This window comes from Pseudophryne corroboree, chromosome 4, assembly GCF_028390025.1.
Source record: "Pseudophryne corroboree isolate aPseCor3 chromosome 4, aPseCor3.hap2, whole genome shotgun sequence".
Taxonomy (NCBI): domain Eukaryota; kingdom Metazoa; phylum Chordata; class Amphibia; order Anura; family Myobatrachidae; genus Pseudophryne; species Pseudophryne corroboree.
Genome location: NC_086447.1, coordinates 204,403,795 through 204,418,419, shown reverse-complemented (window position 1 = coordinate 204,418,419; position 14,625 = coordinate 204,403,795). Strand labels below are relative to the sequence as shown.

Below are 14,625 nucleotides of genomic sequence, written 5' to 3'. Positions count from 1 at the left end.
CGCCGCCAGCCCGGGGCGGGCTGCCTGTCAATCAGGCAGAGGCGATCGCAGGGCTGAGATTGCCATCAGAAGAGATAATTGACTCAACAATTTAAGGATATACAGTTGCCAGGACAGCCTATCCAATAAGAGACTGTCCCGGCGAAGAGCCAATGAGGCGTGAGGCCTGATGTCAAAAGAAAGACTACATTTCCAGGTTATGACATATGAGCAGCTACTAGTTAGCACTTGTGCATAAGAACATCAAGGACAGAAGGGAGCGGAAGAGTGTGCAGACTGCAAGGGAGGTATCAGGAGATCCCTCTACATATGGGTTTTAATTTCAGATGTCATTAGCAATCGGAGACAAGCTGACAAAAGCTACGTTTTTTCAGTTTGTTAAAATGCCCTATTTCACAGCTGATGCAATTCATTTTGAGGAGGCATTTGATATGCCGGATGTCGGGATCCCGGCGCTCACCATACCGACGCCGGAATCCTGACAGCCGGCATACAGAGAACTATTCTCCCTCTTGGGGTGTCCACGACACCCCTGGAGGGATAATAAATAGCGTGGCGCGCCACCGCCCGCAGCGAGCCCGCAAGGTGCTCTTTTGAGCGCACCCTGATGACTGCATGCCGGCGGTCGGGATCCCGGTATGCTGGCCGCCAGGATCCCAAGCGCCGGCATAACATACTACACCCTTCATTTTGTACTGCCCCACCTGCATTACAGTATTCTTAAACATCAAAAATGAAAAATATTGCTCTAATACTGAAAAGACTGCAGTTTTCACAAGATATAAGGACTGGGAATATTTTATAAACACTTGCCCCATCTAGTCTGACACTTTTTTAACCAGTGTTACTTCAAACCCTATCTGATCCTTATTTCTCTTAAGGATATCCTTATGTCTATCCCATGCATGTTTACATTGCTCTACTGTATATGTCTCTACCACCTCTGATGGAGGCTATTGCACTTGTCCACTAACCTTTCTGTGAAGTAATTTTTCCTCAGATTTTCCCTGAACCTGCCTCCCTCCAGTTTCAGTGCATCCTCTTGTGCTCTCTCTGCAACATTTGATACACAGGTCTATTCAACTGAAATCGGAACTGCCGTCTAGTCAGAAAGATGGCAGCTTCCGGCTTTTTTTTCAGGATTTTGTTTAAGATTCGACCTATTCAATGGGGCTGCCATTTTTCCAACTTGCCGGAAAACACGTGGTTTGGCGGATTAGCCGTGGATCAACGTGTTTTGGCGGATTTGCGGCCAAATCCGACAGGTTTTTGGCCCCTTTTTCAACAGTGTCAATCCAACTTTAAAAAAAGTCGGATTGGCATTGTCGAAAACGGGCAAAACCAGTTGGATTTGTCTGCAAATTGAATACTGCACTGTCGGATCCTCTCCATCGTTACCTAGCGATCGCCTCTGCCTGATTGACAGGCAGAGGCAGTCGCTGGGTGGGTGCGGGCGGCACGGCCGGACCGTGCGGGGTGCGAGTCGCAGCGGCTGTGTGACGTCACACGCAGTCGCAGCGACGAGTATGCTGTGTGATGCTTTTATACTTGTTCGGGGGGGGGGCAGACTGACATGCGGGGCGGATGTCCCGCATGTCTGGGATGATCATACCCATGCTAAATTTAGCACAGCTACGATCAACTCGGAATGACCCCCATTATCGCTTAAAATGAAAGTTCAACATCTCAGACCTTACTACATACCTCCATGGGGTGCAAGGAATTAGAATTATCTTTGGTGCTGGTGGTTGCAAGCTGTCAGGGAGGAATACATATGTAATCCCGCCCGACAGAATGCTGGAAGTGGGGCAAGCATTACGAGTCCCCCCTGTGGGCACCAATGGATGTCCATAAGTGGGAATAGCCCCTGCGAGCCAGTGTTCTGGCTGTCAGCATTCCAGCGTCGGTATCCTGACCACCAGGATCCCAACAGCTGGCAAGTGTGTGTGTGTGTGTGTGTAAAATACCGGGAAAAAGCAATCAATATAGAAATAATAATCCATTCATTGCTGTCACTCTAATGAAAGGAAGTTTTGCTACAAAAAAAATAAAAAATAAGAATTTACTTACCGATAATTCTATTTCTCGTAGTCCGTAGTGGATGCTGGGAACTCCGTAAGGACCATGGGGAATAGCAGCTCCGCAGGAGACTGGGCACAAAAGTAAAGCTTTAGGACTACCTGGTGTGCACTGGCTCCTCCCCCTATGACCCTCCTCCAAGCCTCAGTTAGTATACTGTGCCCGGACGAGCGTACACAATAAGGAAGGATTTTGAATCCCGGGTAAGACTCATACCAGCCACACCAATCACACCGTACAACCTGTGATCTGAACCCAGTTAACAGCATGATAACAGAGGAGCCTCTGAAAAGATGGCTCACAACAATAATAACCCGATTTTTGTAACAATAACTATGTACAAGTATTGCAGACAATCCGCACTTGGGATGGGCGCCCAGCATCCACTACGGACTACGAGAAATAGAATTATCGGTAAGTAAATTCTTATTTTCTCTGACGTCCTAGTGGATGCTGGGAACTCCGTAAGGACCATGGGGATTATACCAAAGCTCCCAAACGGGCGGGAGAGTGCGGATGACTCTGCAGCACCGAATGAGAGAACTCCAGGTCCTCCTCAGCCAGGGTATCAAATTTGTAGAATTTAGCAAACTTGTTTGCCCCTGACCAAGTAGCTGCTCGGCAAAGTTGTAAAGCCGAGACCCCTCGGGCAGCCGCCCAAGATGAGCCCACCTTCCTTGTGGAATGGGCTTTTACAGATTTTGGCTGTGGCAGGCCTGCCACAGAATGTGCAAGCTGAATTGTACTACAAATCCAACGAGCAATAGTCTGCTTAGAAGCAGGAGCACCCAGCTTGTTGGGTGCATACAGGATAAACAGCGAGTCAGATTTTCTGACTCCAGCCGTCCTGGAAACATATATTTTCAGGGCCCTGACTACGTCCAGCAACTTGGAGTCCTCCAAGTCCCTAGTAGCCGCAGGTACCACAATAGGCTGGTTCAAGTGAAACGCTGAAACCACCTTAGGGAGAAATTGAGGACGAGTCCTCAATTCTGCCCTGTCCGTATGAAAAATTAGGTAAGGGCTTTTATAGGATAAAGCCGCCAATTCTGAGACACGCCTGGCTGAAGCCAGGGCCAACAGCATTACCACTTTCCATGTGAGATATTTTAAGTCCACAGTGGTTAGTGGTTCAAACCAATGTGATTTTAGGAACCCCAAAACTACATTGAGATCCCAAGGTGCCACTGGAGGCACAAAAGGAGGCTGTATATGCAGTACCCCCTTGACAAACGTCTGAACTTCAGGAACTGAAGCCAGTTCTTTCTGGAAGAAAATCGACAGGGCCGAAATTTGAACCTTAATGGACCCTAATTTTAGGCCCATAGACAGTCCTGTTTGCAGGAAATGCAGGAAACGACCCAGTTGAAATTCCTCTGTAGGGGCCTTCCTGGCCTCGCACCACGCAACATATTTACGCCAAATACGGTGATAATGCTGTATGGTTACATCCTTCCTGGCTTTGATCAGGGTAGGGATGACTTCATCCGGAATGCCTTTTTCCTTCAGGATCCGGCGTTCAACCGCCATGCCGTCAAACGCAGCCGCGGTAAGTCTTGGAACAGACAGGGTCCCTGCTGGAGCAGGTCCTTTCTTAGAGGTAGAGGCCACGGGTCCTCTGTGAGCATCTCTTGAAGTTCCGGGTACCAAGTCCTTCTTGGCCAATCCGGAGCCACGAGTATAGTCCTTACTCCTCTCCTTCTTATGATTCTCAGTACCTTGGGTATGAGAGGCAGAGGAGGGAACACATACACTGACTGGTACACCCACGGTGTTACCAGAGCGTCCACAGCTATTGCCTGAGGGTCCCTTGACCTGGCGCAATACCTGTCTAGTTTTTTGTTGAGGCGGGACGCCATCATGTCCACCTTTGGTTTTTCCCAACGGTTCACAAATCATGTGGAAGACTTCTGGATGAAGTCCCCACTCTCCCGGGTGGAGGTCGTGTCTGCTGAGGAAGTCTGCTTCCCAGTTGTCCACTCCCGGAATGAACACTGCTGACAGTGCTATCACATGATTTTCCGCCCAGCGAAGAATCCTTGCAACTTCTGCCATTGCCCTCCTGCTTCTTGTGCCGCCCTGTCTGTTTACGTGGGCGACTGCCGTGATGTTGTCTGACTGGATCAGCACCGGCTGACCTTGAAGCAGAGGTCTTGCTAGGCTCAGGGCATTGTAGATGGCCCTTAGCTCCAGGATATTTATGTGAAGTGATGTCTCCAGGCTTGACCACAAGCCCTGACCACAAACCCTGGAAATATCTTCCCTGTGTGACTGCTCCCCAGCCTCTCAGGCTGGCATCCGTGGTCACCAGGACCCAGTCCTGAATGCAGAATCTGCGGCCCTCTAGAAGATGAGCACTCTGCAACCACCACAGGAGAGACACCCTTGTCCTTGGTGACAAGATTATCCGCTGATGCATCTGAAGATGCGACCCGGACCATTTGTCTAGCAGATCCCACTGGAAGGTTCTTGCGTGGAATCTGCCGAATGGGATTGCTTCGTAAGAAGCCACCATCTTTCCCAGGACCCTTGTGCATTGATGCACTGAGACTTGGCCTGGTTTTAGGAGATTTCTGACTAGTTCGGATAACTCCCTGGCTTTCTCCTCCGGGAGAAACACCTTTTTCTGGACTGTGTCCAGGATCATCCCTAGGAATAGAAGTCGTGTCGTCGGGATCAGCTGCGATTTTGGAATATTGAGAATCCAACCGTGCTGGCGCAGCACTATCTGAGATAGTGCTACTCCGACTTCCAACTGTTACCTGGATCTTGCCCTTATCAGGAGATCGTCCAAGTAAGGGATAACTAAAACTCCCTTCCTTCGAAGGAGTATCATCATTTCGGCCATTACCTTGGTAAAGACCCGGGGTGCCATGGACAATCCAAACGGCAGCGTCTGAAACTGATAGTGACAGTTCTGTACCACAAACCTGAGGTACCCTTGGTGAGAAGGGTAAATTGGGACATGTAGGTAAGCATCTTTGATGTCCAGAGACACCATATAGTCCCCTTCTTCCAGGTTTGCAATCACTGCTCTGAGTGACTCCATCTTGAATTTGAACCTTTGTATGTAAGTGTTCAAGGATTTTAGGTTTAAAATTGGTCTCACCGAGCCGTCCGGCTTCAGTACCACAAATAGTGTGGAATAGTACCCCTTTCCCTGTTGTAGGAGGGGTACCTTGATTATCACCTGCTGGGAATATAGCTTGTGAATGGCTTCCAATACTGCCTTCCTGTCTGAGGGAGACGTCGGTAAAGCAGACTTTAGAAAACGGCGAGGGGGAGACGTCTCGAATTCCAATTTGTACCCCTGAGATACCACCTGAAGGATCCAGGGGTCCACTTGCGAGTGGGCCCACTGCGCACTGAACTTCTTGAGACGGGCCCCCACCGTGCCTGAGTCCGCTTGTAAAGCCCCAGCGTCATGCTGAGGACTTTGTGGAGGCGGGAGAGGGCTTTTGTTCCTGGGAACTGGCCGTTTGTTGCAGCCTTTTTCCTCTCCCTCTGCCACGGGGCAGAAATGAGGCGCCTTTTGCCCGCTTGCCCTTATGGGGCCGAAAGGACTGCGCCTGATAATACGGCGTCTTCTTAGGTTGAGAAGCTACCTGGGGTAAAAATGTGGATTTTCCAGCAGTTGCCGTGGCTACCAGGTCTGATAGACCTACCCCAAATAACTCCACCCCCTTATAAGGCAATACTTCCATGTGCCTTTTAGAATCCGCATCACCTGACCACTGCCGCGTCCATAAACCTCTTCTTGCAGAAATGGACAGCGCGCTAACTCTTGATGCCAGTCGGCAAATATCCCTCTGTGCATCACGCATATATAGAAATGCATCCTTCAAATGTTCTATAGTCAGTAATATACTGTCCCTATCTAGGGTATCAATATTTTCAGTCAGGGAATCCGACCACGCCAGGCCCGCACTGCACATCCAGGCTGAGGCGATTGCTGGTCGCAGTATAACACCCGTGTGAGTGTATATACATTTTAGGATATTCTCCAGCTTTCTATCGGCAGGTTCCTTTAGGGCGGCCGTATCAGGAGAGGGTAGTGCTACCTGTTTAGACAAGCGTGTGAGCGCTTTATCCACCCTAGGGGGTGTTTCCCAACGTGCCCTATCCTCAGGCGGGAAAGGGTACGATGCCAATAACCTTTTAGGAATTATCAGTTTTTTATCGGGGGAAACCCACGCCTCATCACACACTTCATTTAATTCCTCGGATACAGGAAAAACTACAGGCAGTTTTTTCTCACCAAACATAATACCCTTTTTAGTGGTACTTGTATTATCAGAGATATGCAATACATTTTTCATTGCTTCAATCATGTAACGTGTGGCCCTAGTGGAAGTCACGTTGGTCTCCTTATCATCGACACTGGAGTCAGTATCCGTGTCTGTGTCTGCCATTTGAGGTAACGAGCGTTTTAAAGCCCCTGATGGCGTTTGAGACCCCTGGACAGGCACAAGCTGAGTAGCCGGCTGTCTCATGTCGTCAACTGTCTGTCGTAAAGAGCTGACACTGTCACGCAATTCCTTCCATAAGCTCATCCACTCAGGTGTCGACTCCCTAGGGGGTGACAACTCTATAATAGGCAATTGTTCCGCCTCCATCTCATTTTCCTCCTCAAACATGTCGACACAATCGTACCGACACACCGCACACACACAGGGAATGCTCTGATAGAGGACAGGACCCCACTAGCTCTTTGGGGAGACAGAGGGAGAGTATGCCAGCACACACCAGAGCGCTATATATAGACAGGAATACCACTATAAAATGTGCTTTTCCCTTTATAGCTGCTGTTAGTATCAAAACTGCGCCAAATTAGTGCCCCCCTCTCTTTTTTACCCTTTTCTGTAGTGCAGGACTGCAGGGGAGAGTCAGGGAGACGTCCTTCCAGCGGAGCTGTGATGGAAAATGGCGCCTGTGTGCTGAGGAGATAGGCTCCGCCCCCTTCTCTGCAGCCTTTTCTCCCGCTTTTTGGTGAGTTCTGGCAGGGGTTAAAATACATCCATATAGCCCTGGGGGTTATATGTGGTGTATTTATGCCAGCCAAGGTGTTTACATTGCTGCTCAGGGCGCCCCCCCCCTAGCGCCCTGCACCCTCAGTGACCGAAGTGTGCCTGAGTAACAATGGCGCACAGCTGCAGTGCTGTGCGCTACCTTGTTGAAGACTGATGTCTTCTGCCGCCGATTTTTCCGGACCTCTTCTTGCTTCTGGCTCTGTAAGGGGGCCGGCGGCGCGGCTCTGGGACCGAGCTCCGAGGCTGGGCCTGTGTTCGGTCCCTCTGGAGCTAATGGTGTCCAGTAGCCTAAGAAGCCCAATCCACTCTGCACGCAGGTGAGTTCGCTTCTTCTCCCCTTAGTCCCTCGATGCAGTGAGCCTGTTGCCAGCAGGTCTCACTGAAAATAAAAAACCTAAAACTAAACTTTCACTAAGAAGCTCAGGAGAGCCACCTAGTGTGCACCCTTCTCGGCCGGGCACAAAAATCTAACTGAGGCTTGGAGGAGGGTCATAGGGGGAGGAGCCAGTGCACACCAGATAGACCTAAATCTTTCTTTAGATGTGCCCAGTCTCCTGCGGAGCTGCTATTCCCCATGGTCCTTACGGAGTTCCCAGCATCCACTAGGACGTCAGAGAAATAGGGAGTTCAATGTCCTAAAGCACAACACACTCATTCCTCAGTGCTTGGTATGTGACTAGGGAGGGTCGCAAGCTGCATGTACCGCATCTTCCTCATTCCCCAATCCCCTCCATGTCTCACATACATCACATTACACAGGATGCCAGTCACTGGGAGCAATGCTACGTCTGGCTACAGGGCTATGTGTAAATGTGTAAGATAGATAGATATACATACACACACACATATACAGTTAGTGATGTCGCATCCACAGACGTGGTCCTCGCTGCCTGGGTGGGTCCAGACACACGCCCTTATCCCACATGGACACTAGCTGTACTGAACCCTGGCTATGGTACAACTACAAGTCCCAGCATGCACATCAAGAACTTCCCAGGCAGGACTTCTAGTTCCACTGCAAATGGAGGACAGCAAGCTGTCCCAGAGTAAAACGTCCCTGGAATGTGTATACTCGGCACAGATGTATACATGTACCAGGGATGCGCCCCTGGAACTGCTACATTCATTCTCGAGCTCCGGGGAATACAGACCCCGCTGCTGGTGACACAAGAGGAATACACATATAATCACACGGAAAGAGTAAAGGAAAGCGCCGGTGCTGCCATTACCTCCCGGGATCCGGTGCTGATCAGTCTGCAGCTGAGAACTCAGAGACAGAGCCCGGGGGAATTCTCTCCGGCACAGCCGCCACAGCACGGACCTGCCAGGCCAATCAGCGCCGCTGAAACATCCACCCGTAGGCCTGCCAGCCAATCACATGTTCCGTATTACAGCCGAACAGCTGGCAATATACATTACAGCCAATAGGAAAGTTAGTCTCAGAAGAAGAGCACGAGCCGCTCTCCGTACAAGACACGCCCAGCTGTGGGGGGAGGGGCGGTGTGAGCCAGAGGGCACGCCCACAGTGTCACAGAGATGCTAGTGCAGCACAAGGAAATGGATGCTCAGGAATGTGTAGCAGGGTATGGCGGTGGGGCAGAGGCTTCACTATTTCATTCTTTTCTTCTAAAGTGTCTTGTTAAAAACACAACAATAACTTTCTTCATGAATTGATTATGATGCTGGCATGTGTATTACACTGGCTGGCCCATCTAGTTTTTGTTTTATGTACTTGTATGGGTCATGGTTTCTGAATGTAGGTCACAATGTTTATATTTGATACCCGTTTTGTTACTGTTCGGCTTTGATTGCGTGTAGAAACGCCAAGGTACTAATTGGGTTCCTGTATGTACTTACCTACATGCATGGAATGTGCGGGACGCTACCAAATGTTGGTGGGGTACACCTGAACTCATGTGAAATCAGGTCACCCTCACAGATCCTGACCACTTCCCTTATATAGTAGACTAGCTGTTCTACCCGTTCTTCACACAGGAGTTTCTGATTTTCATGGTTGTAAATATAAATGAGTAGTAAAAATGTGGTAAATCTATAGCGATGTAAATTTGGGGTTTGGTATGATTTACTTAAGGCCACAATACCAACAGTCATAATCCCGACAGCCATTGACCGACAGTCAAAATACCGACATTCATTATGCAGACGTGTTCAAAATGCCAACATAGAATACCAACATTTGAAATGTCGACATTTCAAAATTAACGACATTAATTTTTCTGGGGGGGTTTGTGTCAATGTGGACATAGGTCGACATGGACACCGAGTAAGTGTACCGCGTCCACTCACATGGCTTGCTGTGCTCGCCATGCTGTGATCGGCACACTATTATATTCCCCCACAAGGTCCACTGGGATGGTAAAGCATGATTAAGTCTGTTTTGGGGCAAAAATTCCTTAGAAACACATGTCGGCATTTTGTCATGTAGGCATTTTAAATGACGGTATTCTGACTATGTTGGCATTTTGGACATATGGTATAATGAATGTCGATATTTTGACTGTCGGTCAATGGCTGTCGGGATTATGACCGTCTGTAAATCAAGTGCTACCCGTAAATTTGAGACGTCTTTATGTACGTAGATATTAATCCGTGGTTCTTGGCGTTACCCGAGGAGCACCCGTAGCAGATACGGTAAAAAGTGACAGGGCCATTTTTGTAGATTATTGAATTCTACACATTGGAGGTGCAATCCAAATTTTTGTCTGTTTGGGCGTTATCATTTCCACAACGCAAGCCACGCATCGGTAATAACGTCATTATGTCAACCCCTTTTTGATCCACTTAGGTGAGGTTTATTAAAATTCAAATTACTTAGTTTTCCTATTTCCCACCTGAAGAATACCTATGTTAAATTTCAGCTTCCTAACATAACGGGAAGTAAGAGAATTAGTGATGAGTCAGTCATTGGGGTAAATTTACTAAGATGGGCATTCTATTTAAGATGGAATGTTTCAAAGAAGAGAGAGGGGTCGCACAGACATTTATTTTAATAAATTATATTCATGTATTTTATTTTATGTCCTTTCCCTTTATTCAATAAAGCATATGTATGCCTTTTATTGGGAGGTGCTCCAGGGATATCATAACCGTAGGAAGTCAAAAAAGAAAGAAAGAAAGAATTCCCTATATTGGGCACACTCGGACTCTATTGTTTTCATGAAGTCAAATATCTATCATGATAGATGACCACTAATCTAAAATATAGCTTTTATTAAATTGTTTAAAGCATAGGCGAAATATGGTGCATGTGAATAAATTGTGAAAACATAATAAAGTGAATTAAAATGAATTAAAAAGCTTAGTCACTGTAATTGTTGTGTTTCTTCACTGTCTCCAGTATTTGAACACTGTTGCAATGTCTGTAGCAATGCTAGTTGCCTTGTGTCTGATATTGGGGGTAATTCCAAGTTGATCGCAGCAGGAAATTTTTTAGCAGTTGGGCAAAACCATGTGCACTGCAGGGGAGGCAAATATAACATTTGCAGAGAGAGTTAGATTTGGGTGTGGTGAGTTCAATCTGCAATCTAAATTGCAGTGTAAAAATAAAGCAGCCAGTATTTACCCTGCATAGAAACAAAATAACCCACCCAAATCTAACTCTCTCTGCAAATGTTATATCTGCACCCCCTGCAGTGCACATGGTTTTGCCCAATTGCTAAAAACTGTCCTGCTGCGTTCAACTTGGAATTACCCCCATTGTTACCTTTGTATCTAGGAGTGAAATACTCCTGTTGCAATTTCAATATGCCACCACTATTATGGTTTTTGCAGTGTGCGCATCACTGACTAGTTATATTTGAGTGGTGGATCGTACTTTAAGTGCCTCCTGTTGTTAGGAATTTGCTGCCCGTAGGAGAATTCCCAGTGTTACTGCTCCCTATATATGAAGCCTGAATTTATAATTTATTCAGGATGTTTTGCTCTATATGTCATTAACCTTATTAATGGTTTATGTTTCACCACCAAATATATATATATATACACACGTGACGTATGGGGAAGTTTATATCACCTCTCACATACAGTTTTTTTTGTGTACTGCTGAACTAAGAGCACTTGTTTTTTTATATACAGTATAATAATTTTTATTGCTAGAATTGCAACGCTCTTTTTCTGTGTGGTTGTGATCCACGCTTGTTGCTTTACCTGTCAGCACCTATTGCACACACGTGTATGATGTGTATTAAGGTTCTATGACACTTTCATATATGTTTTTTCCTTAGAGTTCTCATTTACTGCACATAATGGGAGATTCATTCATAAACACTGTATGTGTTACTCTTTCTCTTGCGTACAGTGTAACATCCCGTTGTAATATATCCCCTCAATAGCGCACTGATCACTATTCCCTCACTGGGATATATATGTGTGTATGTACCCAGTTGTCGGGGCCCCACATTTATTAGCTGCAGAGTGTGGCTCTGTTGTCCCGCAGCGTTCTATTCAGTAACGCCGCGCGTGTCAGCTGTGCGCCGCTAGCCGCGGCTCTCCTGTGTGGAAACACCCGACTGACTCAGTGCGGTGGGAGGGCTGTTTGTAGTGCAGTAAGCACACGGTTTGTCCTACGCCAGGAACAGCACCTATCCCAATAGACGGGCACAGTTTTATAACAGACTGGCAACAATAAATATATACACAGTGACTATGCTAAATGATGGAAAGGACACATGATGGTTGTGTCCGATCCCCTTGGTTGTGTCCGATCCCCTGACTAAGCTTTTTAATTCACTTTATTATGTTTTCACAATTTATTCACATGCACCATATTTCGCCTATGTTTTAAACAATTTAATAAAAGCTATATTTCTCTGACGTCCTAAGTGGATGCTGGGACTCCGTAAGGACCATGGGGAATAGCGGCTCCGCAGGAGACAGGGCACAAAAGTAAAGCTTTAGGATCAGGTGGTGTGTACTGGCTCCTCCCCCTATGACCCTCCTCCAAGCCTCAGTTAGATTTTTGTGCCCGAACGAGAAGGGTGCAGGCTAGGTGGCTCTCCTGAGCTGCATAGAAGTAAAGTTTAAATAGGTTTTTTATTTTCAGTGAGACCTGCTGGCAACAGGCTCACTGCATCGTGGGACTAAGGGGAGAAGAAGCGAACTCACCTGCGTGCAGAGTGGATTGGGCTTCTTAGGCTACTGGACATTAGCTCCAGAGGGACGATCACAGGTACAGCCTGGATGGGTCCCGGAGCCGCGCCGCCGGCCCCCTTACAGATGCTGAAGAGTGAAGAGGTCCAGAAATCGGCGGCAGAAGACGTTCCTGTCTTCATTAAGGTAGCGCACAGCACTGCAGCTGTGCGCCATTGCTCCCAGCACACTTCACACTGCGGTCACTGAGGGTGCAGGGCGCTGGGGGGGGGGCACCCTGGGCAGCAATGTAAATACCTCCTATGGCAAAAAATACATCACATATAGCCCCTGGGCTATATGGATGTATTTAACCCCTGCCAGTTTTCCAGATAAAAGCGGGAGAAGAGCCCGCCGAGAAGGAGGCGGGGCCTATCTCCTCAGCACACGGCGCCATTTTCCCACACAGCTCCGCTGGTAGGAAGGCTCCCAGACTCTCCCCTGCACTGCACTACAGAAACAGGGTACAACAGAGAGGGGGGGGCACTTATTTGGCTAAAAATATATATAAGCAGCTATAAGGGATAGACACTTATTATAAGGTTGTCCCTATACAGTTTATAGCGCTTTGGTGTGTGCTGGCAAACTCTCCCTCTGTCTCCCCAAAGGGCTAGTGGGGTCCTGTCCTCTATCAGAGCATTCCCTGTGTGTGTGCTGTGTGTCGGTACGTTTGTGTCGACATGTATGAGGAGAAAAATGATGTGGAGACGGAGCAGATTGTCTGTAATAGTGATGTCACCCCCTAGGGGGTCGACACCTGAGTGGATGTACTGTTGAAAATTACGTGACAGTGTCAGCTCTGTATAAAGACAGTGGTTGACATGAGACAGCCGGCTACTCAGCTTGTGCCTGTCCAAACGTCTCATAGGCCGTCAGGGGCTCTAAAGCGCCCGTTACCTCAGATGGCAGATACAGATGCCGACACGGATACTGACTCCTGTGTCGACGGTGAAGAGACAACCGTGATTTCCAATAGGGCCACACGTTACATGATTGAGGCAAGGGAAAATGTTTACACATTTCTGATAATATGAGTACCACCAAAAAAAGGGGTATTATGTTTGGTGAGGAAAAACTACCTGTAGTTTTCCTGAATCTGATAAATAAAATTAGGTGTGTGATGATGCGTGGGTTTCCCCCCGATAACAATTGATAATTTCTAAAAAGTTATTGGCAGTATACCTTTTCCCGACAGAGGTTAGGGTGCGTTGGGAAACACCCCCTAGGGGGGATAAGGCGCTCACACGCTTGTAAGAACAAGGGCTCTACCCTCTCCTGAGATGGCCGCCCTTAAGGATCCTGCTGATAGAAAGCAGGAGGGTATCCTAAAATGTATTTACACACATACTGGTGTTATACTGCGACCAGCAATCGCCTCAGCCTGGATGTGCAGTGCTGGGTTGGCGTGGTCGGATTCCCTGACTGGAAATATTGATATCCTAGATAAGGACAGTATATTATTGCCTATAGAGCATTTAAAATATATGCGAGATGCACAGCGGAATATTGCCGACTGGCATCAAGTATAAGTGCGTTGTCCAATTCTACCAGTAAAGTGGTCAGGTGAGGCGGATTCCAAACGGCATTTGGAAGTATTGCCTTAAAAAAGGCATTTGGGGTCGGTCTTTCAGACCTGGTGGCCACGGCAACAGCTGGGATATCCACGTTTGTACCCCAGGTCGCCTCTCAAATAAGACGCAGTATTATCAGGCGCAGTCCTTTGTTGGCAAGCGGACAAAAGGTTCCTCTTTTCTGCTCGTGACAGAGGGAGAGGAAAAAGGCTACAGAGATGAGCCAGTTCCCAGGAACAGAAACCCTTTCCCGCATCTGCCAAGCCCTCAGTATGATGCTAGGGCTTTACAAGCTCAGGCACGGTGGGGGCCCGTTCTCAATGAATTTCAGTGCGCAGTGGGCTCACTCGCAAGTAGACCCCTGGATCCTTCAGGTAATATTTCAGGGGTACAAATTGGAATTCGAGACATCTCCCCCTCGCCGTTTCCAAAAGTCGGTTTTACCGACGTCTCCCTCTGACAGGGAGGCAGTTTTGGAAGCCATTCACAAGCTGTATTCCCAGCAGGTGATAATCAAGGTACCCCTCCTGCAAAAGGAAACGGGGTATTATTCCACACTATTGTGGTACCGAAGCCAGACGGCTCGGTGAGACCGATTCTAAATCTAAAATCTTTGAATACAGAGGTTCAAATTCAAGATTGAGTCACTCAGAGCAGTGATTGCGAACCTGGAAGAATGGGACTACATGATGTCTCGGGACATCAAGGATGCTTACCTTCATGTCAAAAAATTTACCCTTCTCACCAAGGGTACCTCAGGTTATGGTACAGAACTGTCACTATCCGTTCAGACGCTG

General features: G+C 47.7%; 1 protein-coding gene across 6 annotated transcripts in view; it reads right to left on the bottom strand.

The window, feature by feature from the left end:
- The window catches only part of SEPTIN2 (septin 2), a 125,786-nt gene extending 117,297 nt beyond the window's left edge, over positions 1–8,489 (bottom strand). Inside the window, exon 1 of one of the 6 annotated variants that reach the window (XM_063915822.1) lies at positions 8,339–8,489. Coding sequence is in view for 3 of the 6 variants with exons in the window: in XM_063915816.1 (XP_063771886.1) it covers positions 7,947–7,956 (10 nt within the window). In the remaining 3 variants the exon portion in view is untranslated. Of the gene's footprint in view, positions 1–7,946; positions 8,020–8,260; positions 8,316–8,338 lie in introns of those variants that run through there. The other 5 variants (XM_063915818.1, XM_063915821.1, XM_063915816.1 and 2 more) reach the window with 5 other exon arrangements.
- Positions 8,490–14,625: the final 6,136 nt, after the last annotated feature.